The following is a 27,103-nucleotide window of genomic DNA, read 5'->3' on the forward strand; positions in this document are numbered from 1 at the left end:
GGGGGGGGGGGGGTTGACTCAACGTCTCATTTTAATACGATAAGAATGCACTTTATCAGAATGCCAAAGGCATTTTTATTTTAACATTGTACTGATCTGCCCTGGATGTGACGTCACGTATATCATTATAATACACTTTAAAAACAACTATGACACCTTTTTTTAATTTTATTTGCAGTAAAAAAAAAATATGACGTTGAATATTTTAGGGTTATATTCATATATGCCTATAAGTGGAGATGGTGCACTATAGATCAGTGGTTCGCAAAGCATTTTTGCTGGGAAAAAAAAGAGATAAAGAAGTAAAATAAAGCACTATGTCATCAGTTTCTGATTTATTAAAGGCCTACTGAAACCCACTACTACCCACCACGCAGTCTGATAGTTTATATATCAATGATGAAATATTAACATTGCAACACATGCCAATACAGCCTTTTTAGTTTACTAAATTACAATTTTAAATTTCCCGGGAGTTTCGTCTTCGAAACGTCGTGTAATGATGACGTGTACGCAAAACGTCACGGGTTTTTAGGAAGTATGAGCGCTGCGCACACACACAGCTAAAAGTCGTCTGCTTTAACGGCATAATTACACAGTATTCTGGACATCTGTGTTGCTGAATCTTTTGCAATTTGTTCAATTAATATTGGAGAAGTCACAGTAGAAAGATGGAGATGGGAAGCTTTAGCCTTTAGTCACACAAACACACGGTAATTCCTTGTTTAAAATTCCTGGAGGTGAAACTTTCCTATGGATCAAGCGAACATGGATCCCTACCGAATGTCAACCAGCAGGTGTCGGTGAGAAAATTGTGGTTAAAATGTTGGTTCTTACCGGAGAAAAGCTGAGCTTGTGTCGTCCATAGCTGCCGTCGACTCCCCTGAGACACTGCCCGTCAAGACACCCGTGGACACACCCTTCCGACTATCAGGTACTCTTTAACTCACTAAAACACTAGCAACACAATTGAAAGATAAGGGATTTCCCAGAATCATCCTCGTAAATGTGTTTAAAAACATCAGAATCCGTCCCAATGCAATCGCGTTTTTTTGTTTTTTTTCTAGTCCGTCGCTTATCAATATCCTCAAACACAAAACTTTCATCCTCGCTCAAATTAATGGGGAAATTGCCGTTTTCTTGGTCCGAATAGCAATTTTTGTTGGAGGCTCCCATTAAAATCTATGTGAAGAGCCCCCACACTTGAGACGTCATCATCTGCTACTTCCGGTACAGGCAGGGCTTTTCTCTTAACACCGAAAGTTGCAAATTTTATCGTGGATGTTCTCTACTAAATCCTTTCAGCAAAAATATGGCAATATCGCGAAATGATCAAGTATGACACATAGAATGGACCTGCTATCCCCGTTTAAATAAGAGAATCTCATTTCAGTAGGCCTTTAAATTGTATAACAGTGACAAATATTGCTAATTTGTGGTGGCCTTTCTTGAACTATTTGGAAAAAAATATATTAAAAAAAAAACTAAAAAAATGTTGCAAAATAAACAAGTGATTCAATTATAAATACAGATTTCTACACATAGAAGTAATCATCAACTTAAAGTGCCCTCTTTGGGGATTGTAATAGAGATCCATCTGGATTCATGAAGTTAATTCTAAACATTTCTTCACAAAAAAGAAATCTTTAACATCAATATTTATGGAACATGTCCACAAAAAAATCTAGCTGTCAACACTGAATATCGCATTGTTGCATTTCTTTTCACAGTTTATGAACTTACATTCATATTTTGTTGAAGTATTATTCAATAAATATATTTATAAAGGATTTTTGAATTGTTGCTATTTTTAGAATATCTTACAAAAATCTCACGTACCTCTTGGCATACCTTCAAGTACCCCCAGGGGTACGTGTACCCCCATTTCAGAACCACTGGAATAGATAGTCAAAAGGAATAAGCACTGCAAAGCACAATTTTAGAATACACCAAAGTTACAGAGTAGGATATCCAATTCCTCTAAGGCAGGGGTCAGCCAATCCACGGCTCGTTGATCACTCTATTTGTGGCTCAGTTGCATAATTTCCGACCCACCCCATGCAGCAAGAAACGGCCACCACAAAATTATGATTCAAACAGTTGATACTGATGTTGTGGTGCTGGCTGTGGCAGAGGCTCAGACTCTACAACCAGAGGATGAGCTTTGGTTGGCTTTTGGTACTGGTAAGAATTTTCGATATTTGGCAGCCCATGAAATTGCAGCAGGGCTCGGGCCCGAGAAAGCATGTGCACTACCAGTGTTCCATGCATTGACGGGCTGTGACACTGTGTCAAGCTTTGTTGGCCATGGGAAAAAGACTGCATGGGCTGTATGGTCTGTGCTTCCAGAACTTACACATGCCCTGTTGAAAGTGTCTTCAGCCCCAGATGACATACCACAGGAGGTAATGGCCACAATTGAGAGGTTTGTTATCTTAGTCTATGACCGAACCAGCACAAGTACAGAAATCAATACGGCAAGGAGGAAGGCTGCCCTAGAAGAGCATGTTAAGAGAGCCCGTACACAAAAGAGGGCACGCGTAGGGTACAGTCCTGGTGTCAACACCAGAACTACCTTCACCCTGCAAATGAGGCTGGTCAAAGTCACCTGAGGGGGACTATGAATCCTTCTGGACATGCCTACCAGATGCAGGCCAGTCAAGTTATGAACTTGTCTCATGCAAATGCAATAAGGGTTGTGTTGGGCAGTGTAAGTGCAAAAAAATCCCACTTACAGTGCACAACCCTTTGTGTCTGTGAAGGCAAGTGTGACTAGTCTTCCCTGGTGATAGACCCTAGGTTTCCCTTGCTTAACATGAGTATTTTGAGATGGAAAGAAGATTCTTAGAAATTCCAAAGTTCCCAATTCAAATTCTGCATCAAGATAAATGTATAATTAAAGATAAAGATCATCCATATCTAACCAGTTGGCGGCCATTTTGAATTTTCAATGAAAATGTTCCACTATCCAAAAGACATTTACCAAGTAGTATGAATGGTAAATAAGTCCGAAATATCATATTAAATCCATCATTCATAAGAAAACAGTTGTTGCTGGCGGACATTTTGAAAAACGGCTACCATGGGCGCCATCTTGAAAAATTATGATGGCTCCACATCCAAATCTTTTGAGAATGCCTTTGGCTATAAGTGTACCAAATTTCATGCTTTTATCACCAAATGCACACTTTCTTTATATTTTGGAACTAACCTCTTGTACTACTTTGGCAAAAAACAACAACATATGTTTTGATTATACAGTTGACGTGTGCGTCAGAGACGTATTCGAAGGACGCTGCCTGGCCAAAATGTGCTGGTAAGTTGCGGGAATTGGTCCATAGAGGGACTTTTCAGTACAACTCATGCATTAATTGACCTCTAGCTTGCTTAAAAAATAAAAATAATTAGTTTTAACAATTTGTGAAGAGGGGCGGGAAAAATAAAATTCTGCTAAGGGCCCCAATTTAGCCATGGGCGGCCCTGGGGTGACGCACAGAAACAAAGAGCAAAGAAGGAGCCCTCAGTACCCGACCTGTTTTTTGTGCCTTTAAAAAAGAATTAGAACTCTACGTTAAAACACTCTCTACCTCTAACAAACAAAAAGCTGTGAAAACGATGATGCTGTGTTCCAAATTTAAATTATTTACTGTACTTATGTGAGCCTGTGGCTTTGCGCTTTGTTATGTATATATGTGTATGTATAAATTGCATTTTATTTAGGTTACTTCATTGAGTTTACAACCCCCTGGCGCTGTTTTGTACTATTTGTGTACTTATTTTGATTATTATTATTTCTCAATTGTTTGTAAATGTTGCAATTTATAAATAAAGGTTTATAAAATAAATTTAAAAAAGAGCTCCGCACCAGGTGCAGGCAAATAAACCCTCTAATTAACAAATATGGCAAAGGCGTGGAGCATCAGCGCTCAAACGCCAGAAAATGTGGAACGAAAGAAGATTTTTTTTTTTTAAAACTAGGAGAAAATTCCTGAAGGAATTGCGTGTGAATGGGTACTTCATGGAAATTTGGGAATTTTGGGAAGTGGGATTTAAAAAACAAATTATTAGGCGCATTAATGTCCTAAATAAGCTGAATGTGTTTGTTTTAGGATTGTTTAAATCAGGCAAGAAATGTTGAAGTAGTAAATGGTAGTAGGGAATTTTGAGAATTTTCTTTAACTTGGAAAAAGGGTAGTTTGAATTTCCAGAATGGTGCAATGTGTTAAAGGTAGAATGGTTAGAGAAGAATGTCGGAATTGTGGAAATGTTTCCAGTTCAAAAAACAACTTAGTTTTTTTTGTCCTGATTAAGAGAAATGATTTGACGGTGCAAAAGTTGAAATGCGTTAAAATGTGGAAGTAGTCGCCAGAAAAAAGGGTGGAAATAGGGCTTTTGGAAACCAGGAATTCTGGAAAATCCTATAATTTGTTTGTACCTGGAAAAAGGGAAGTTTGAATTGAATTGAATGGTGGAATATGTAGAAGGTGGAATAACTTGAATAGGTTGAAAAATGTGGAAATGGTGGAATTTTGAAAAATGGCCAATTCATTTTGAATGGGGAAAATGCAAAAAAAAATAAAAAGGAATTATGGAAAATCTGGGAATTTTTTTTTAGAATTGTTGGAGTACACAATTCCTGAACAGGCTCAATATTTTGAAGTTGGAACAGTTTGAATCAGATGAAAAATGTGGAAGTTGTTTAACTTTAGAGACTGTGTCATTGATTTCAATGGAAATTTCAGAGAAAAAAAAATGGGAATTTTGGAGAAAAGTGGGAATTTTTTTGAAAATGGTAAAAAACTTGGTCTGAATGAGTTGAAATGGTTGGTGTTGACATTTGTCCAATTGGTGGAGAAATGTTAAAGTAGTAACATGCTGAAATGAGAAAACTACGGAATTCCTGGAAATTCGGGAAATTCATTGAAGGTGGAATAGTTTGAATAGGTTGAAAAATGTGGAAATGGTGGAAGTTTGAAAAATGGCCAATTCATTTTGAATGGGAAAAATGTCCAGGAAAACCTGGAATTATGGGAATTTTTAGAATTTGTCAGGAGAAAGCCTGCGATTCTTGAATAGCCTGAACAGTTTGAAGTTGAAACGGTGTGAATCGGATCCAAATGTGGAAGGTAGAACGAGCCAAAGTCTGGAGAATAACAATAAGATTAGTAAATAGTTGAATTTTGGTGTAGAAAACCATATGTGCTAATGCTTTGGAGTATTCACACAATTAAATAAAATCATAACATGATGGATCAAGATGATATAAGATTTTGCACTAGCCTGATATACCTGTACATACTTTTATGTGACACTTCCAGTAACATCTGTTGTTACTTCCCTTTATGAGAACATCCTGTTCGCAGCCACGCAATGGAGACGTACACTTGATCAATTGTTCAAATCTTACTTTTATGATCTCGAAAATAGGAAGCCGCACGATGAAGAGGAATTTACATATAGTACATAATACATGCATCACACGCCTTCGTGAGTATTTGCTGTTCACTTCCTTGTTGGAGAAGAGCAAGTTGTGCAAAAAGTGTGCAATTAGAAGTTTACAGCATGTCCAATAAGGTCAGAAGAAAGGTTATAATAATGCATTTAGGCTATGTTCACACTGCAGGGTCGGATGGTCAATTCGGGGTTTTTTCACAAATCCAATCTTTTTACCCAGGAAGTGCAAGACATTAAAACTATGTTGAGAACTTTTTGAATTAGGTCCTGACATTGAGCAACTTAAACATAACGTTGGAACAACATGCTTTCTAAAGACATTTGATCAATGTTGGGATAGGTTTTGATGTTGATTTGAACATAGGATTTTGGTTATTTTCCGACCAGTATTCTACAACACAACATAGTGGAAACAAAATGGTTTTTGACAGCGTTTATTCATTGTGAGGTTGTAATGTACATTTGACCAGAGAATTTTGGTCCTTTCCCAACCAACAACGTGGATCCAACGTTAGACACCGACAATTTACAAATACAACTATTTTGCAATGTTGTTTGGAAGTCAGTTTTAAAGGACGTTCTGTCAATGTCTTTTGCCTACTGGGCAGTGGCTTTTCACATTACCAAAAAAAAAAAGCGATTTCAAATGTGAAAGCAATCTGACTCGCATGCAGACATTACGTCGCAGGCACTGCAGTGTTTACGGAACTAAACATGGCTTCAGTTCTCATCGGTCTCGGTAGTGGCGCATTTGTTGCAATTTTAAGGATTTTGTGAAATCAAAGTCAACATTTTCTGAACCAAATTATTGTTCGTAAAAGATAAAGAAGAAAGAGGACAATTATTTTGGCTCTGGCAGTTTTTACGGGATAATTTGCTGCATTGCTGCTTGAAGAGCTTGTCTGTGGGCGAGCAGTTGGACACAGAATTGGTGGAACTTTAACGCAAGTTCCTAAAACACATTATTTTCACCTGTTTTCTGCTCCGTTGTCAACTATTTGTAACCGTCTATTTTGGCAAATAATTATCACACTTATCTCTTTTGGTGTGATGAATGCGATCTGAACACAGAAGCGTTCACATTGAGGACACGTCGCATGTACACATACGAAAGAGGCCTCGGTCGGTTATGAAAAATTCGGAATTGTACTGTTCACACGGAAATGGAAAAAATCCGATACAGGTCGCCTGTGGTCAAAAAAAATCGGAATGGACCTGCAGTGTGAACCAGGACTTGTCCATCCCATCAGCCCACCCCAAAGATCAATTTTTTATGTAACATAATATGACAAAATAGGACCCGGAGATGGTATTACATTATTATGTTTTACAGTGCAATGATTGTTCTATAGTGAGCTGTTTTCCTTCCTTGCAATTATGCATGGCCAAAATGAAGAAATAAACTCGTTTTGTTCCTTAATTAGTAGCAACCAGAAAAAATATTCTTTAAGTATAATGCATACAAAAATAAAATTTCGTGAAAATGAACACGTTAATCTATTAAAAGTTTGTATGGTGAGAGGTAGCGTGGGAAAAGTCCTTAATCTCCTGGCGAGACATAAACAGGTGCTGGGCGAGTGTGACATGAAAAGACATGCAGGGGCATTTTTCTTGTGTGTTTTTTTTTTAGTCACCGATCAAACAAACCAAGAACTTGAGTGAGTGGTGTCCGAGATGCGCTCAGTGTTTGGGTAACATTACTGCCGACTGTGCCATCGCCTGCAGCAGAGCAAACAAATCGTTACATCATTTAAAGCAATTGATATAACAATATGGACAACTTATATAATTACATGGACACATTCTCAACTTGTAAATAATTGTGTGGTATTGATATTCTATTTGTTTCATATAATCAATGCTGCTAATTCTGAATTTGAATTTAGGAATCTATTTCCCTTTTTTCACTTAATTGTGTAGCCATCTTCACTAGCCACAATCTCATAGCTGTGTAATCTCATGAGGGCACAATGCAAGAGTTGTATTAGAAATTGTGCCTCTTCAAAAGAGAATTGTTATGTTTTCCCACCCTGTATTCCATCCATCCATCCATTTTTTACCGGGAGGTGCTGTAACCTATCTCGGCTGCATTCGGGCTGCAAGTACACACCGGTATGTTTATTATTGTGGTCATATTTTGGAGGCGGTGAACAACTGTTCGGCACCATGCTGACAGCTGGTTTTATTTATATTAGAACATGATTATACCGGTAAAGGCAGATTTGATTTTGTATTATGTCTCATTAGACTTTGCAGATGTACCCAATGTGGTGGACAGTGACAGTTGCAATTGGACGAGTTCAGTTTTGACATATGGAGCAGTAAGAACTAGAGATGTTCCGATCCATCGGGCCACCAATCAATATCGGTTGATTTTCGTGATGTACGTTATCGCCATTGCCGATTAATGCTGCTTTTTAAGACACGATCCACTCTGCCTGACACTGTATACATTTGTAGTCCTCCGGTTGACAAGCTATCAGCTGATTATGTGTCTCCATACAAAGTGTGGAGCCAAACTTGCCAACCCTCCCGATTTTCAGTGCCCCTCCCGAAAATCTCCCGGGCAACCATTCTACCGAATTTCTCCCGATTTCCACCCGAATAACAATATCGGGGGCCTGCCTTAAAGGCACTGCCTTTAGCGTCCTCTCTCACCTGAAAAGGAGACTATTATATATGTCTCTGTTATCCATAGGTTTATCTTTAACCCATAAAGTAGTCAGGGGTAGAGCTATTTCTCACCGTGTGTTTATTACAGCCGGCAGATTACTACACTGACACAATACATCCGGATTCCCATCATGCATTGCTTCAAAACTACAGCAAGTAGTAAAGTCCAAAAAACATAACAGACACGAAGCAGTAGAACGAAGAAGAGACATGGCGACGACGAGTAAGAAGAAGTACGCTTGTAAATTCCAAAATGAATGGACAAAATAATTTCAGTTAATCCAGGACAGCTTGAAGGGGAAGGGGTTTGCTGCCTGCAAATTTTGTAGATCAGACTTGTCCATTAAACATGGTGGCCGAACAGATATACTCATTCATGAACAGATTTTATATATATATATATATATATATATATATATATATATATATATATATATATAATAAATACCTGAGAATACATACACCCCCCCCCCCTCCATTCCTGAATTCGGAGGTGTCAAAGTTGGCAAGTATGTGTGGAGCCGCTTCCCTAAACTAACAATGATCACCTCCATTCTGTCCAAGAAACATGATTTCTTAGTATCTTAAATATCACTATCAAGTATCATTACCACTAGAGGACAGTCTCGGCCAGAACACGACAAGTAAGAGAATAAATTGATACATAAATTGGTGGCGTCGATGGAAAGGGTAACATCAGTATGATCGCTACTAGAGAGGTTAATTCGATGTTTATATTTTCTCAAAAATATTTTTTGCTGTTGTCGTTTCTGTTAATGTTTCAAATTCCGGGAGTGATTCCTTTGATGCATTAAAATAACATTTGGAGATAAAAAAAAACTGAATGATTTAAACAAGAAGTGGATAGTACACTGCAAAAACTGAAATCTAAGTAAAATGAAATATCTCAAATAAGGGTGATATTTGCTCATTTTTGTTCTGATAAGTTAATTCTTCTCACTAAACAGATTTTATGTTAGTGATTTACTTGTTTTAAGGGTTTTGGTCCAAAATTATCTCAGTAAGATATTACAGCTTGTTGCTGAGATTTTATGACCTATATTGAGTAAAAGATGCTTGAAACTAGAATATCAAGTGTTGCAAAGCTGTGTCATCAACACTCAAGTATAAAACTACTTTTTGAAAGTAATAATTTTCAAAAAGGTCTCATTTGTTTTTCTACCAAGAAAAGTTATTTGTGAGAATATACTTATTTTAAGATATTTTTGGGTTCATTGATGATAGCTAATTTTACTTGTTTTGAAAAGTTCTGACAAGCCGAATTTTCTTGTTATTGGCAGATATTTTTGCCTACGGTAGTTCAAATCAAATAAAAAAACTAAAATAATTTTTGTATTTTTTTTTTCTTGTTTTTGAACAACCGTGTAACGTTTTTGTTTTTGTTTAGTTATTGTGTACTATTGGCTTTGTTTTGCTTAAAATATTTTTTGTAATTAAGGAAAATAAGGACCTAGTTTAAATCGTGACCTGCTATTTTTAAACCGTCAACAGTCACCATAAATGTTGAAAAATTTACAGTTAATACACGTATGTGATCGGCATCGGCTGATCTCACTCATGCATGTTCGGAATCGGAAGCATAAAACCCTGATGGGAACATCCCTACGCAGCACTGATATAACATGAAACACACTAGATAATTACAGAATACAACATGTTAATTTAACAGGTGTAACTGGACGACAGTGACTTACTTTCAAGGAGGCTATGGTCTGAGTCCAGTCCAACTGACTGATCTGAGGTATTGCAGTCAGCAGGAGGCTGCTGGCTTTGTTGGCATTCTCCTTCATGGTCTTCATCACGTTGTCCACGGAGACCTGAGGAGGGGGGAGGCGTAACTTACAGTGAGTAAATAATCACACTTACAAAGGATGCTCAGGTGTAGAGGTGCAGTCAGGACTTCATCCAAGTTTGGGTAAATGCTATGCAAATTCTAACTCCAGGTGGACCTTTATTGAAAAGGAGCAATGAAGCTCAACATACAAAGTTATGGTCACATGGTCTTTGACTGAAGACGGCACATTCAAACAATCTGAAAAGAGGCCTCCTCATGGCCTAAAATCTTTAAAGCAGATGTGAACATTTCTGAGCTGTTCAATTAAATAGGGGGCCACAGGAGGTCCCCTGTGACCAACATGTTTAACCTTTATTTCTAATTAAAAAAAAGAACACATTCCAGTAGTAAATAGAAAATTGTAATATTCAATACTTTTATTTATTTTAGTATTAATTTCTAAATTAAATGTAAATTATATTTATGTTTACTTCACATTTAAATCAAATTTTAATGTATTTATTTTTTCTAAATGATTTGAGTTATTAACTCACAAACTGTAAAAGCAAATCTGGTGCAAGAATTCAACATCTGTATTTGTTAAATAAGTAAAAAATAGCTAACTACAAAACAATTAAACTTTAAGATTGCCTTTAGTTTACATGACAGGTTGTGGATAATTAGAATTTCGGTAAATGGAGAGGGAATATTGATGTACGAGAGGATATCAAAATGGACGCCTTTTTTTTTCTTTTCTTTTTTTTTTTTACATTAACAGTAATGTAACAAATAGTGAGGTATTATATTATTGGAACCCCTCTGATTAATCCCATTCCTGAAGTTTGGTTAACTGCGAGAAATTACTAATTGGCATTATTTCAATTAACTTTAAAAAAAAAAAAAAAAAAAAAGAAAAAAAGGGACAGTATTTAAAAAATATATATAATTTAGGAAATAAAATTAAAACAAAGAAAAAAAGCAAAGATGAGTAATGTGGCTGAGGTGGCGACTTGTCCAAGGTGTAGCCCACCTTCCGCCCGATTGTAGCTGAGATAGGCACCAGCGCCCCCCACGACCCCAAAGGGAATAAGCGGTAGAAAATGGATGGATGGAGTAATGTGGCAAAAAAATAAATTTTAATACTAATTAATAATAAACTTTGTTATCTATACACAAAGCAGTCATAAGTTTTTCTTTAAATGTATACAAAATAAAAAAAATAAAAATGGCTGTTGTGGACACGCCTGCCACAGAAAATTCTAAATGCGCCATTCCATTCTTTTTATTTTTAAAACCACTTTTGGCTGTCGAATAAAATAAGTTTTCCCCCGCTAAAAAGACAATACTCACAACAAGCGATAGAAGTTGAATTAATCCTATTCAAGGTAGGGCTGGGCGGTATATCGATATATCGCAGGTTTGTCTCTGTGCGATATAGAAAATGACTATATTGTAATATTAGAGTAGACGTTCTTACGCAGTTGTTTTTAGCTGCAGGCATTACACTACAGGCTCTCCTCGCTCTTTCCTGTCTCCTTCTCACAGACAAGCAGGCGCACATTCTTACATACGTCACATACGTATACGCCCTCGCCCAGCAGAGAGGTAGCGGCGTGGCTAACGTTAGCTGTGATGCTAGCGGGTTGTTGCAGGAGAAAGAAGGTGCGAATCTGGTAACAAATGAAGGAAGAATTATTTACCAAGAAAAACAGCACGGAGTCCATCGTCTGGCGGTGGTTCGGCTTCAAGCGGGAATATGTCGAATAGACAACTTTAATTTGTCATGTGTGGGGCACAAGCGTTGCTACCAAAAGTAGCATTACTGCTAATATGTAGCATAATTTGAAAAGTCACCTGCTAATAACTTTAATAGATACAGTTATGGTAAATTGACTTAGTTGTGATTTCCTTCTCTGCATGACAGTTTAAAAGTAGCATATATTAGTGCAATATGAACAAGAATGTTTTAATGTAGACACATAGAATCACCATACTGCTGCGATTATATGTATCAGGTGTTCATTCAAGGCTAAGGCAAAATACAGAGAAATATATCGTATATCGCGATATGGCCTAAAAATATCGCGGTATTAAAGAAAGGCAATATCGCTCAGCCCTAATTCAAGGTCAAACTATCATCATCAACTCCTAATTATAATAAAAACTGTACAGGCAATATTTCCATATATTGTTAATTGTCATGATGAAGTGTAAGAAAATTAATCAACCACTATATATTTTGAGCTTACATTATTAGTTGTGTAACATTTATTGACGAGTCAAAAGCATTTGGGAAACTGGAAAGAGAAGAAGCTTGAGCTTTTTTGTTGTTGTTGTTTTCCTTTCAACACTCATAAGTGAAAATAAACGTTGACAGACTAGAAAACTTTAGTTTGCGTTTGTCTTGTTTTGCTGAAGTTTGTGCATGTTGTTGAACTTCCTGCAGTCTTCAGCAGCGAATGAGGTCATAAGTTTTATGAGTGCGATGATTACGGCCGAGGCGTGTGTCGAGCATCAGTGCACTGATGGCTTCCGAGTGAGATTACGCACGCCCGTGTCTGTGTGTGTGTGTGTGTGTGTGTGTGTGTGTGTGTGTGTGTGTGCCAAGTTACACAGTGGAAGTGCCACATGTGGGTGAGCAGCTGCCTTTGTCATCGATCCAACGCTGACTACTCCTCATCCGTTAACTTCCTGCAGCGCTGACCTCTCACTACCCCCCCCCCCCCCCCTCCCTCCCTCCATTTGCAGAGTGCTTACCACATCCTTCCGCCTTCTCTCTCCGGCTCCACAACAACTACCTCCTGACACACCCCCCCAAACCCCGCCAGCCTCCGGTGGAAGCTCTGCCCGAGGAGGCTGACTCACAAGTGAGTCATCGGCTTCACTGTCTTTTCATCCTGGCAAACGGCGAATGAAGCAAAACCATTGATTGTCGCCACACAAACAAAAGCTATGAAACGTGAAAGAAGCTCACAGTATGCGCGCACTATTGCTAAAATTAAGTAATGGTCAAATTTTAATCATTGGTATTGGAGATACATTATACAGTGGGGCAAAAAAGTATTTAGTCAGCCACCGATTGTGCAAGTTCTCCCACTTAAAATGATGACAGAGGTCTGTAATTTTTATCATAGGTACACTTCAACTGTGAGAGACAGAATGTGAAGAAAAAAAAATCCAGGAATTCACATTGTAGGATTTTTAAAAAATGTTTTTGTAAATTATGGTGGAAAATAAGTATTTGGTCAACCATTCAAAGCTCTCACTGATGGAAGGAGGTTTTGGCTCAAAATCTCACGATACATGGCCCCATTCATTCTTTCCTTAACACGGATCAATCGTCCTGTCCCCTTAGCAGAAAAACAGCCCCAAAGCATGATGTTTCCACCCCCATGCTTCACAGTAGGTATGGTGTTCTTGGGATGTAACTTAGTATTCTTCTTCTACCAACCACGACGAGTTGAGTTCATACCAAAAAGTTCTATTTTGATTTCATCTGACCACATGACATTCTCCCAATCCTCTGCTATATCATCCATTTATCAATTTTGGTATAAACTCAACTCGTCGTGTTTGGAAGAAGAAGAATACTGAGTTGCATCCCAAGAACACCACACCTACTGTGAAGCATGGGGGTGGAAACATCATGCTTTGGGGCTGTTTTTATGCTAAGGGGACAGGACGATTGATCCGTGTTAAAGAAAGAATGAATGGGGCCATGTATCGTGAGATTTTGGGCCAAAACCTCCTTCCATCAGTGAGAGCTTTGAATGGTTGACCAAATACTTATTTTCCACCATAATTTACAAATACATTTTTTTAAATTCCTACAATGTGAATTCCTGGATTTTTTTTTCTTCACATTCTGTCTCTCACAGTTGAAGTGTACCTATGATGAAAATTACAGACCTATGTCATCATTTTAAGTGGGAAAACTTGCACAATCGGTGGCTGACTAAATACTTGTTTGTCCTACTGTATATTATTTGGTATATTAATTGTAATAAAACCTTTTCAAAACAGGTTACAGGTGACAAAAACTCCTGTTGGCTGCGGACATACGACTTATACGCACAATGTTGGCCTAAAAAAAAAAAACATTTTTATTTACTTTTTAATTACAAAAATGTACAGAATGGAAATCAACCTAATAAAAGAAAATGGAGCAACTCCGACTCAATCCCAGCCGTACAATACTTAGGATGAAAATGTACAAGGCACTTGAGAAGACATACTACAAATACATTTGTAGTATGGGCATTACACTACATGCGTTTCCCACTCTTTCTTCTCTCACCTTTTTAGAGACACAAACAAGTGCACCTTCTTACAAAAGTCACGCGTGCAACGTTACACGCCCTCCTCGAGCAAAGAGGTAGCTACATGGGTAACATTAGCTGTGATGTTAACGGTGCGTTGCGAGTGGTAATACGAGAGAGAGAAGGTGCGAATCTGGTAACAAATGAAGGAAGAATTAATGCCCAAGAAAAACAGCACAGGGTCCATCGTCTGGCGGGGGTTTGGCTTCAGAAGGGAATAAGTTGAACAATTATACGGCAAAAGCATTGCTACAAGAAGTAGCAGCATTGCTATTTGATTTCCTATTATACAGCTCATTTTTATTTGACAGTTATTGAAATATTTTGTGTGACATCATGCCCAAAAGTGCACTTTATTTGTTTTAAACTATTGTAATGGCGTTCTGTACAAAAAGTGCACTTTAATTCAGTGTTTTTTTGATATGTCATCTTAGTGACATCATGCACAAAAGTGCACTCATAGCTTGTTTTAAAATGTCTCTGACAATCTTGCACTTTCTGTTTTGAAATGACATGAATGTTTGTGCCACTGCTTAATAAGTGTTTAATAAATACAGTTTTGCTAAATTGACTTAGTTGTGATTTCCCTCTCTGCATGAAAGTTTAAAGGCCTACTGAAACCCACTAATACCGACCACGCAGTCTGGTAGTTTATAAATCAATGATGAAATCTTAACATTGCAACACATGCCAATACGGCCGGTTTAGTTTACTAAATTGCAATTTTAAATTCCCCGCAAAGTATCCTGTTGAAAATGTTGCGGAATGATGACGCGTATGATGACGCGTGCGCGTGGTGTCACTGGTTGTAGCGGACATGTTCTTCCAGCCTGATCCAAGCTATAAGTAGTCTGCTTTAATCGCATAATTACACAGTATTCTGGAAACCTGTGTTGCTGAATCTTTTGCAATTTGTTCAATTAATAATGGAGAAATCAAAGAAGAAAGATGTAGGTGAGAAGCGGTGTATTGCAGCTGCCTTTAGCAACACAAACAGAGCCGGTGTTTCCTTGTTTACATTCCCGAAGGTGAAGCTTTACTATGGAAAAGAGCGGTCAAGCGAACATGGTTCCCGACCACATGTCAACCGGCAGGTTTCGGTGAGAAAATTGTGCTACTAAGTCGGCTCTTACCGTAGACATGAGCAGAGCTTGCGTCCTCCTGCAGCTGCGAACTATTACCTCCTCCCACCGGAGACACTGGCGGTCACCACACCCGTGGCCACACCCCTCCGACTTTCAGGTACCATAAAATCTCACTAAAACACTAGTAACACAATAAGCAGATAAGGGATTTTCCAGAATTATCCTAGTAAATGTGTCTAATAACACCTGAATCGCTCCCACTGCCCTCGCCTTTTTTTTTTTTTTTTTTTTTCCCCTAGTCCTTCACTCTCACTCTCCTCATCCACAAATCTTTCATCCTCGCTCAAATTAATGGGGAAATCGTCGCTTTCTTGGTCAGAATCGCTCTCGCTGCTGGTGGCTATGATTGTAAACGATGTGAGGAGCTCTACAACCAGTGACGTCACGCGCACATCGTCTGCTACTTCCGGTACAGGCAAGGCTTTTTATTAGCGACCAAAAGTTGCGAACTTTATCGTCGATTTTCTCTACTAAATCCTTTCAGCAAAAATATGGCAATATCGCAAAATGATCAAGTATAACACATAGAATGGACCTGCTATCCACGTTTAAATAAGAAAATCTCATTCAGTAGGCCTTTAAAATAAGCATATAATATTGCAGTATGAAGAAGAATGTTTAAATGTAGACACACAGAATCATCATACTGGTGTGATTATATGCATAAGGTGTTCATTCAAGGCAAAGGCAAAATATCGCAATATATATCGTGTATCGTGACATGGCCCTAAAATATCGAGATATTAATAAAAAGGCCATATCGCCCAGCCTTAAAGGCAATCCTAAAGATTGAAGATACCAAAAAATTGTAAAAGCAACATTATGACTAGTTATAACTTCAATAATAGTTGTTTAATGTTTTTAATCCAAAAAATGGTTCTTAAATAAAAACTATAACTAAAAAACAATTGCAAACAAAAAATAAAAAACTATTTATAATTTTTTTTTTAAACCGATTCTCAAAAATTGTGAATCGATTTACAATCATAATAAATAAAAATTGCGATTTGAAATGTTAACTGATTTTTTTGAGCACTCCTAATAATTGGGTATTATGAGTAGGCCAAAAGTTAGTAACAAAAATATGTTTGGTGCTACAAAGACTTGCATCGTGAAAAAAACAAGGCGGCGCCGCCTGCTTTTAGATATTTACTAAGAGAACAGTTGTTTCGAAACATAAAAAAAAACCTGGCAAAGACTGCTCCCACAATGTATTTAAGAAATAAATCTAGTCAGTCAAGTTTGCAACAAACAAAGCGTGGGAAAATGTATGTCATTCTTTTCAAAACAAAAAGTGAAAGTACCAAAACTATACTGCCAGAAGCAGCAACTTCAATAAACACCACCAGACAAACACAAGCAATAAAGACAATCACACACCGCCTCCTCATACTCCTTTCCCACTCTTTCTTCTCTCACCTTTTTGGAGACACAAACAAGCGCACCTTCTTACAAAAGTCACGCGTGCAACGTTACACGCCCTCCTCGAGCAGAGAGGTAGCTACATGGGTAACATTAGCTGTGATGTTAACGGTGCGTTGCGAGTGGTAATACGAGAGAGAGAAGGTGCGAATCTGGTAACAAATGAAGGAAGAATTAATGCCCAAGAAAAACAGCACAGGGTCCATCGTCTGGCGGGGGTTTGGCTTCAGAAGGGAAAAAGTTGAACAATTATAAGGCAAAAGCATTGCTACAAGAAGTAGCAGCACTGCTATTTGATTACCTATTATACAGCTCATTTTTATTTGACAGTTATTGAAATATTTTGTGTGACATCATGACTAAAAATGCACTTTATTTGTTTTAAACTATTGTAATGGTGTTCTGTTTATTGAAGTTGCTGCCAGAAGCAGCAACTTCAATAAACACCACCAGACAAACACAAGCAATAAAGACAATCACTCACCGCCTCCTCATGCTCCTTCCAGCAGTCGTAGTCCGTTGCCATGGCGATGCTGGCGTAGCACAAGCCGGCCTCCTTGGCCAGGACTACCTCTGGCACCGTGGTCATGTTGATGACGTCGGCGCCCCACTGGCGAAACATCAGGCTCTCGGCCCGCGAGGAGAAGCGGGATCCCTCGATGCTCAGCATGGTCCCCTTCACGTGGCATTTGACGCCCAACCCCCGCGCGACCTCCAGCAGCACCTGTAGATATCGGGCAAGGGCGGTCAGTGTCATGTTGGCCTTTTTATTTTTTTGTTTTTTTCAAACAGGGCACATTAGCTCACCTCTCGGGTCCTATTACAGAAAGGCTCAGCCATTGGGATGTGACACACACCTGGAGGACTCGTCGGCTGACCATCGTAAAACGTCTGCGCTCTCTTGGTCGTCCTAAAACCAAAGAAAGTTAGACCAACGTCTTTCAAAAATGGCCAATAACATTCCGGACAACTCAGTTTGCAGCAGTTTGGGAGTAGAAGGGTCATGCGACAACTGTACACAAAAACCCAACTCTGTGGGAATGTGAGCATTAAACAAGACGCACATGTAGAAACGTTGTTATGAGCGCTCTACTAAGTATGATGAAGTGAAAATAAAAGCATGCCTGTGTGACACAATTACATATAAAAGGCTGATAAATTTGTCACGAGGCCATAAAAAAATGGTCCGGAAGGAAGGAACCACAGAACATAATCATTGTTAAGTGATGAGTAAAGATGTTTTGCTGTGCTACACGTTTAAACAAGATTAGGCGTTTACCCAGCTCACATTTTGGAGCTTGTGGACTTTGTGTGGTCACGTGGAAAAGATCAGTGTTTTCGTGCTACGCTTTTACATACATTACAGGCTTTACAATAAAAAAATATATGTATATAAAATATATAATAATGTAATATTGTAAAATAACTAACTTTGAAAAATAAGCTCAATTTTTAAATGGAAAAAGTTCAGTGATCAAACATCGTTGCCTTTCAGTTTAAAACCTGTGTGCACCATAAGAGTCTAAACCGGACATTACTTGTGTTCCTGATGTGATATCATTTTCAGTTTAAAGATTAGTGGTCTGAAATTTCCACAGGTTTTCCCTCCCCCACAGAATTGCATTATGTTTTTGATTGCAATGTTGTTAGAATAGAATTTAAAAAATTAAGTATACACACTTTGACTCCGATTATAAATGCCATTTTTTAACAGACAGGTGTATTACTACGCTTTTTCTGTGAAAATCAAAATGACGCTCATTTTAGCCGTTTCAAAAACAAGAAAATATCGTTTTGGTGTAATTGCAGCTTTTAACTACCAGATGACACCAGAAATCTATGAGCACAATTGCCAGAGCTTTGATTAGCGTGAATGAGATAAATGACCATTACACTGCTGAAATGCAATAAAAATATTTTTGGTAGGTTATATATATATAACATGGCAGATATAGGTAAAATACTTGTGTGAAGTCAATAAACTCAACCAAGTCCTGCTTTCTTTTTCTCTCATTCTAGTCCAGTAGCTACTGTAAAAATATATTTTTGTCCACTGTATCAGAATCAATGTCATGAATTTAGTGACCAATTCAATGCTTTAATTTCAAAAACTCAAAGATTCCACTTTGCAACTTATTCATATAAATATTGCATATTTTGTCATTATAAAAAAACTTATTTTTTCCAAAAAGGCCATTAAATAGATAAACACACACACACACACACACGGACACAAACAATTTGGATCCTAAGAGTAAGTGTAAATAGTCAATATTAAACTTGCATAAGGGTTGAGGATGTACTTCACACACGTCTAAAAAGGTAAGCTGAGAAAAGTGAGACAAACAGAAAAACGTTTAAAGAACTATCTCATAGTAACGTTCCAACCCTTCGTCATTAAGCCTCAGGCAGAATGAATACCACTTCAAGGATCCCACACCACAGGTGTGACTGAAAGGGGATGGTTCAAATGCAGAGGTTGATTTCACCCCACCTGTGTGTGCTTGACAATCATTGGTTCTTTAACTTTTAAGAAACACAGGAACGTAAAAACCAATCACAACCACTGTGGGAAAAAAATGTACCAAATACCATTTTGAGTTCTTCCAGGCTTTTTTTTTTTCACTTTCTGGAGAATTCTTTCACACGGTGACGTGATTCGTGTCAGTGAGACGTGTGGGAAAACACCTGCATTTTTACACAGCTCCGCAGCAGTATTTAACCTAAGTTCGACGTGTTTTCCTCTATTTGAAATGGTGAAAACAACAATAAACCCAGCCTATCTGACATCTACGCCACACAGCTGCAGTGCAAGCCGAGCTCAGTGGCCTAGTGGTTCGAGTGTCCGCCCTGAGATCGGTAGGTTGTGAGTTCATACCAAAAACTATAAAAATGGAACCCAATACCTCCCTGCTTGGCACTCAGCATCAAGGGTTGGAATTGGGGGTTAAATCACCAAAATGATTCTTGGGCGCGGCAACCGCTGCTGCTCACTGCTCCCCTCGCTTCCCAGAGGGTTAACAATGGGATGGGTCAAATGCAGAGGACAAATTTCCCTACACCTAGTGTGTGTGTGTGACAATCATTGGTACTTTAACTTTAACTCTATTATTCATCACTGCACCCATCATCCTTTACGCAGTGAATTCAAGCTCCTTCGCTCTGGTCGGCGGTTCATTGCTCCTAATTTGTAGGACTAAACGATATAAGAATATTTTTGTACCTGCTGCAATCACACGCTTAAGTAAGGCTATCACATGGTGATTTTATTTATTAATTATGCCAAAGCATTTTAATCACAATGATTGATTTGGTTTATTAGTGTTGGGACATAATTAAGATAATGAAGGATAAAGTGATTAAGAAATGTTTATGCTTAGAATAGGCCGTGCAACTAATCACAATTGGAATTGTGTCCAAGTTCAAGCACATTCTTGATACTGTTGATGTGGCTTCTTTGCCGAGGTCCGAAGGACAACACCAGATATGAAGTTGGGATTCCAGGAAGGTGAAGGCAGAGGAAGATTCCATGCCTGGAAGCAGACACCTCATTGCATATTCACACATAGTGATATGAAATGTAAGAGCGCGAGGGGGAGGGCGCGTCCGGACAGCCCTGTGTAAGTCGCTGTGTCGAATGAAACTAGGGACAGACAGCGCTCAGACAAATTGTATTAGAATTGTATCCAATAGGGAATAAATACGTCTGATTTTAAGTGTATGCATCGTGTCCTCTTTAAACATCTTCAGGCTCCAGATTAAAAAAATACGACGACATTAAGTATTATATATTTTTTTAATTTTCCTGAGGGAACTCTCCTGAAGGAATCAATGCAGTACTATCCATCTATCATTCTATCTGTTGGATTGTTCTACAGTGTGCCTGTAAACCGTATTTTTCGGACTATAAGTCGCAGTTTTTTTTTCATAATTTGGCCAGGAGTGCGACTTTATGTTTTATATGATTTGTGTTTGCTTACTTCATTTTGTCTTGACGCGCAATTACAAATATCAGCACAACAATTGTACCATTAAAGAAACCTTGAACTTTGAAACGGTGAGCTAACTACACAGAAACTCACTTTAGTTTTCAATTACAACATCGTTTCGGAATAGGCGCTCAAACAAAGTCCCGGTGGGCATGTTAAGGTTACAATAATTGAGATTTGTACTGATGGTATAACAATCAGTCAGGGGGGAAAAAAAACACAAAAATGAACAAATGTGGACTTTAACCAGTCTACCTGGTTAAAGGTAGAGGACAGGGGGACGGCATGGTGCGGTTGGGAGAATGGCCGTGCCAGCACCCTGAGGGTTCCTGGTTCAATCCACACCGTCTACCAACCTTGTCACATCTGTTGTGTCCTTGAGCAAGACACTTCACCCTTGCTCCTGATGGAGCATGTGCAGGGATGGGAAAGAAGATCTACAAAATGAGCGGAACATTTTTAAATCCTAAAACACCGCTTTGCGGAAGGCCGCATAGCGGCCGCACCCGAGTTCACTCGCCTGCTAGCGGGCTCTGGGGGCATGCATGCCCCCCCAGAAAATTTTTGAAATCTATGTTAGTTTAGGATGCATTTACTGCTATTTTGAGTCAAAATCTAACAATATTCTCCTGACCAAAATTTTGCATTTATTAGCAAATATTTTCATAAAAATGTATCATGTGATGAAATTTATGTATACAAGTTTACACATATATCAAATTCTTGCACACTTTTGGATTATAGACAGAAATAGGCCTACAAATGGATTAACCAGAATTCAAAATATAAAAATTTTGAAATACATGAGATCGTGTATTGTACCTCTGAATGGACTCGTCCATCGTAGATTGGTGTGAGAGGAGGCTTCGATAGTTGATTTGAGGCTGCATTTGTGACGATGTTTGACTTCAGCTTGAAGGCAGATCCCAGTGAAAAATTACTCCTCCGTAAACTCACTTTACTTAGATGCCTTGCCGATTTCGCGTGGTCAAAGGGTGCCACCTTTCCCCGAGATCCATAGTTCACAATGTCCTTGCAATATAAGCACTGAGTATGTCCTGGTTCATCGCACTTTGCAATGAAATCGCTGATCAGTTTGTCTACTTGTACGATATTGTTGTTAAGCTTCACCTTCAGCTTGATAGATATATCGAGCCATGGCCAGTTCCACTTGTTTCTCACGCCCTTATCGATATCTTTTGCTAATGAAGCATTCCTATCTTGAATAAGCTTAACCATGTCTGAAACTGTTTTGTCAATAAAGAAACGTGTTAATTGAGAGCTACTGTGTTTTCTTTCCAGATTAGTTGCCGATAAACACAACCAATATAAACAGAATTCGAGTTCAGAAACGCTCACTATAATTGAGGATCAGAGACTACATACAGTCGGCAAACGACGCGTGCAGACTCCTATAACAGGCAATGTCATTAGTTGATGTCGTCAGCTGATAGTAGAGCTAGCCAATCTGGTGCCTTCACACATTGGCATTATATTATATAAATGACCCTGGCGGCGCCAAAATCGGCGGAATTCCGCGGATCCGCGGAAAATTCCCATCCCTGCATGTGTGAATGAGTGAATGTGGAAATAGTGTCAAAAGTGCTTTGAGTACTTTGAAGGTAGAAAAGCGCTATACAAGCAAAACCCATTTACCTGTCAATGAACTGATCTATGATGACAATATCCCCGGGTTGGATCTCCTCTCGCAGCGAGCCGCACGCCGTGGTGGCAAGCAGATGTGTGCAGCCCTCCTCTCTCAGCGCCCAGATGTTGGCCTGGTAGTTGATGTTGGATGGCATTATGGTGTGCTGCCTTCCATGTCTAAAATAGGCATTTAAATACTTTAATTTACGTTACATGGCCGTAAACACAACATTGTCACTGGAGCAGTGGTTCTTAACCTGGGTTCGATCGAACCCTAGGGGTTCGGCGAGTCAAACCCCTGAGGCTGACGGAGCCTCTGCAAGACACACCCGACTCATCGTATGAATAAAAAATTCTCCCCATCGGCTTTATGGATACGGCAACAGCAGAAGTCAGACTGATTTGGATGTGTGTAATTTGTTGTGAGTTTATGCACTGTTGGTTTTGTTCTTTGAACAAGGTAATGTTGATGTACGGTTAATTTTTCGCACGTGTAAAAAAACAAATTTGTCTTGAATTAAAAAATGTTTTTTTTTTATTTTTCACTGAAGAAGGGTTCGGTGAACGCGCATATGAATCTGGTGGGATTCGGTATCTCAAACAATGTTAAAGGCCTACTGAAATGAGATTTTCTTATTTAAACGGGGATAGCAGGGGATAGCAGGTCCATTCTATGTGTCATACTTGATCATTTCGTGATATTGCCATATTTTTGCTGAAAAGATTTAGTAAAGAATATCCACGATAAAGATCGCAACTTTCAGTGCTAAGACAAAAGCGTCGCAAGTGTGAGGGCTCCTCACATAATCACATTGTTTATAATGGGAGCCTCCAACAAAAAGGGCTAGTCGGACCAAGAAAACGACAATTTCCCCATTATTTGAGCGAGGATGAAAGATTCGTGTTTGAGGATATTGATAGCGACGGACTAGAAAAAAAAACAACAACAAAAAAAAACGCGATTGCATTGGGACGGATTCCGATGTTTTTAGACACATTTACTAGGATAATTCTGGGAAATCTCTTATCTTTCTATTGTGTTGCTAGTGTTTTAGTGAGTTAAATAGTACCTGATAGTCGGAGGTGTACGTCCACGGGTGTCTTAAGGCGCAGTGTCTCAGGGGAGTCGACGGCAAATACGGACTGGGCAAGCTCAGCTTTTCTCCGGTAAGAAGCGACTTTTTAACCACAATTTTCTCAACGAAACCTGCTGGTTGACATTCCGTCGTGTTTCATGTTCTCTTGACCGCGCTCTGATCCATAGTAAATTTTCACCTCCAGGATTTTTAAACAAGGAATCACCATGTGTTTGTGTGGCTAAAGGATAAAGCTTCCCAACTCCATCTTGCTACTTTGACTTCTCCAATATTAATTGAACAAATTGCAAAAGATTCAGCAACACAGTTCTCCAAAATACTGTGTAATTATGTCGTTAAAGCAGACAATTTTTAGCTGAGTATGTGCGTAGCGCTCATACTTCCTAAAAACCCGTGACGTCTTGCGTACACGTCATCATTACACAACGTTTTCAAGACGAAATTCCTGGGAAATTTAAAATTGCAATTTAGCAAACTAAAAAGGCAGTATTGGCATCTGTTGCAATGTTATTATTTCATCATTGATATATAAACTATCAGACTGCGTGGTGGGTAGTAGTGGGTTTCAGTAGGCCTTTAAGAACCACTGCACAGGAGGTAGGGAATAGGTCATCATGAAGTTTCAGAAAAAGCCACTAGATGGTGGTATTAAGACTTATTTAAATGCTGTTCTCTTACCTTGCAAGAAGCACGCATTCTACATTTTTTATTTTCCCCAATATCAAGGCGTCTGATGGCTGTCCAGATGAAACAGAAAGCACAGCTTATAAACGAGGAGCAAATGTCTGCAAAAACATGACGTAACCACCCAACTGACCTTTCCATAAGGCGTGTCGACGTAACGCTCGGTTCTTCCTTCCAATATGTCAGGGTCATCAAGCCCTGAGCCACCGATTATTCCAATCTACAAAAAAAAAATACAAACAAAACCAGTTCTCTTGGAAAAGAAACTCTTGACATGTATCCCATATAGGCAAGTTTGTGCGGACGTTTTCCTGTTCGGCTCATTGTTTTACTTTGAAAGATTGGCGTGACGTGTTGGACCACCCGGAAGTATCCTCGAGCAGCCATACGGAGTGCTATCATGCTATGCTAACAATGACACGTATATCATTTTATTTAAAATGTAACTTAACTGAGCAAATGCCTGAATTAAAATTGAGATTTAATAAATGGGCCCTAGTGTGTGAATGTTGTCTATCTATCTAGGTGGGCGACTTGTCCGGGGTGTACACCGCCTTCCGCCCGTGTGCAGCTGAGACAGGCTCCAGCACCCCCCGCCGCCCTGAAAGGGTCAAGCGGTAGATAATGGATGGATTTAAACACGTCCTATTTCTTGGTCGCTTAGACACGTACGTTCAGCGTCATAGTTAGCTAGCCTGCCTATGCCGACCAGCACGTTGAACACTTCACCGGGTGACTGACTAGCGAGTGACAACACTAACACAATTTAGCTTGTTTTTCTTACCTTAATGGTTGCAGGGGAAGACATGGTACAATTCCTTGGAAATAAGAATATATCACACTGCGTGGGAAACAAATTAAGCCACACGCTTCCGCAATTTTTGTGACTGGGAGAAGACCACCGACATTTATCTTCCTGGGTATGAGGGTCCCTTTCAAAATAAAAGGCACGGAAAGAAAGTCGCATGTTTTCTGTTTTAATCACCAACTAATGCAGTGGTTCTTAACCTTGGTTCGATCGAACCTTAGGGGTTCGGTGAGTCGGCCTCAGGGGTTCAGCGGACCTGACTCGTCCATACTTGGCAACCTTGAGACCCTCCGAATTCGGAAAGGGGGGGGGGGGGTGGGGGGGGGGGGGGGGGGGGGTATGAAATGGGCGGAAGTTAGTGCTGCAAGGGATCCTGGGTATTTGTTCTGTTGTGTTACGGTGAGGATGTTCTCACGAAATGTGTTTGTCATTCTTGTTTGGTGTGGGTTCACAGTGTGGTGCCTATTTGTAACAATATTCACAGTGTGGTGCGTATTTGTAACAATGTTAAAGGCGTACTGAAACCCCACTACTACCCACAACGCAGTCTGATAGTTTATATATATATATCTCAATGATGAAATATTAGCATTGCAACACATGCCAATTCGGCCTTTTTAGTTTACTAAATTGCAATTTTAAATTTCCCCGGGACTTTTTTCTTGAAAATGTTGTGTAATGATGACGTGTACGCGTGACGTCACAGGTTTTTAGGAAGTATGAGCGCTGCGCACACACACAGCTAAAAGTCGTCTGCTTTAACGGCATAATTACACAGTATTTTGGAGATCTGTGTTGCTGAATTTTTTGCAATTTGTTCAATTAATATTGGAGAAGTCACAGTAGAAAGATGGAGTCGGGAAGCTCTAGCCTTTAGCCACACAAACACACGGTGATTCCTTGTTTAAAATTCCCGGAGGTGAAGCTTTCCTATGGATCAGAGCGCGGTCAAGCGAACATGGTTCCCGACCGAATGTCAACCAGCAGGTTTCGGTGAAAAAATTGTAGTTAAAAAGTTGCCACTTACCGGATATCAACTGAGCTTGTGCCGTCTGTATAGCTGACGTCGACTCCCCTGAGACATTGACGTCAACACACCCGTGGACGTACACTTCGGACTATCAGGTACTGTTAAACTCACTAAAACACTAGCAACACAATAGAAAGATAAGGGATTTCCCAGAATTATCCTAGTAAATGTGTCTATAAACATCAGAATCCGTCTAAATGCAATCACGTTTTTTTTTTTTTTTTCTAGTCCGTCGCTATCAATATCCTCAAACACAAATCTTTCATCCTCGCTCAAATCAATGGGGCAATTGTTGTTTTCTTGGTCCGAATAGCACTTTTTGTTGGAGGCTCCCATTAAAAACAATGCGAATATGTGAGGAGCCATCAACATGTGACGTCATCGTCTGCGACTTCCGATAGAGGCAGGGCTTTTCTCCAGTTGCGAACTTTATCATGGATGTTCTCTACTAAATCCTGTCAGCAAAAATATGGCAATATCGCGAAATGATCAAGTATGACACATAGAATGGACCTGCTATCCCCGTTTAAATAAGAAAATCTAATTTCAGTAGGCCTTTAAAGTTGTTTATTTGGCCACCCTCAGTGTGACCTGTATGGCTCTTGACCAAGTATGCATTGTAAAAGCCACATAAATTATGTAAATGCGCCGACACGCCGTCTGTACGGAGGAAAATCGGACGTGATGACAGGTTGTAGAGGACGCTAAAGGAGAATGGTTGCCCCGGGAGATTTCCGGGAGGGGCACTGGAATTCGGGAGTCTCCCGGAAAAAATCAGGAGGGTTGGCAAGTATTGACTCATCGTGTAAATAAAACCTTCTCCATATCGGTGTATCGTGGATATGACAACTGCAGAAGTCACACTAATTTGCAGGTGTGTAATTTGTTGTGAGTTAATGCACGGTTCATTTTGTACAACAGGAAAAAAATATATATATAACTTTGTCATGAATTTGAAAAAAAAAAATTTCAAAAAAGGGTTCGGTGAATGCGCGTATGAAACTCGTGGAGTTCGAAACCTCCAACAAGGTTAAGAACCA

At 39.2% G+C, this 27,103-nt stretch overlaps 1 protein-coding gene and 1 long non-coding RNA gene across 2 annotated transcripts; one reads left to right on the plus strand and one right to left on the minus strand.

The window, feature by feature from the left end:
* On the plus strand, nt 1-22,076 carry LOC133558283 (uncharacterized). The gene is made up of 4 exons (XR_009807922.1): nt 1-2,184; nt 3,262-3,316; nt 12,671-12,789; nt 20,274-22,076. It is a non-coding gene; the product is annotated as an uncharacterized LOC133558283 (long non-coding RNA).
* mtap (methylthioadenosine phosphorylase) lies at nt 5,873-25,287 on the minus strand. The gene is made up of 8 exons (XM_061909513.1): nt 25,010-25,287; nt 24,359-24,445; nt 24,220-24,278; nt 22,454-22,621; nt 17,616-17,718; nt 17,293-17,532; nt 9,843-9,965; nt 5,873-7,173 (listed from the first exon to the last, which is right to left on the minus strand). Exons 1-8 carry the CDS (start codon nt 25,190-25,192, stop codon nt 7,135-7,137), a joined length of 1,002 nt encoding a protein of 333 aa, XP_061765497.1. The 5' UTR covers nt 25,193-25,287; the 3' UTR covers nt 5,873-7,134.
* Nucleotides 25,288-27,103: the final 1,816 nt, after the last annotated feature.

This window comes from Nerophis ophidion, linkage group LG01 (assembly GCF_033978795.1).
Source record: "Nerophis ophidion isolate RoL-2023_Sa linkage group LG01, RoL_Noph_v1.0, whole genome shotgun sequence".
Lineage (NCBI taxonomy): Eukaryota > Metazoa > Chordata > Actinopteri > Syngnathiformes > Syngnathidae > Nerophis > Nerophis ophidion.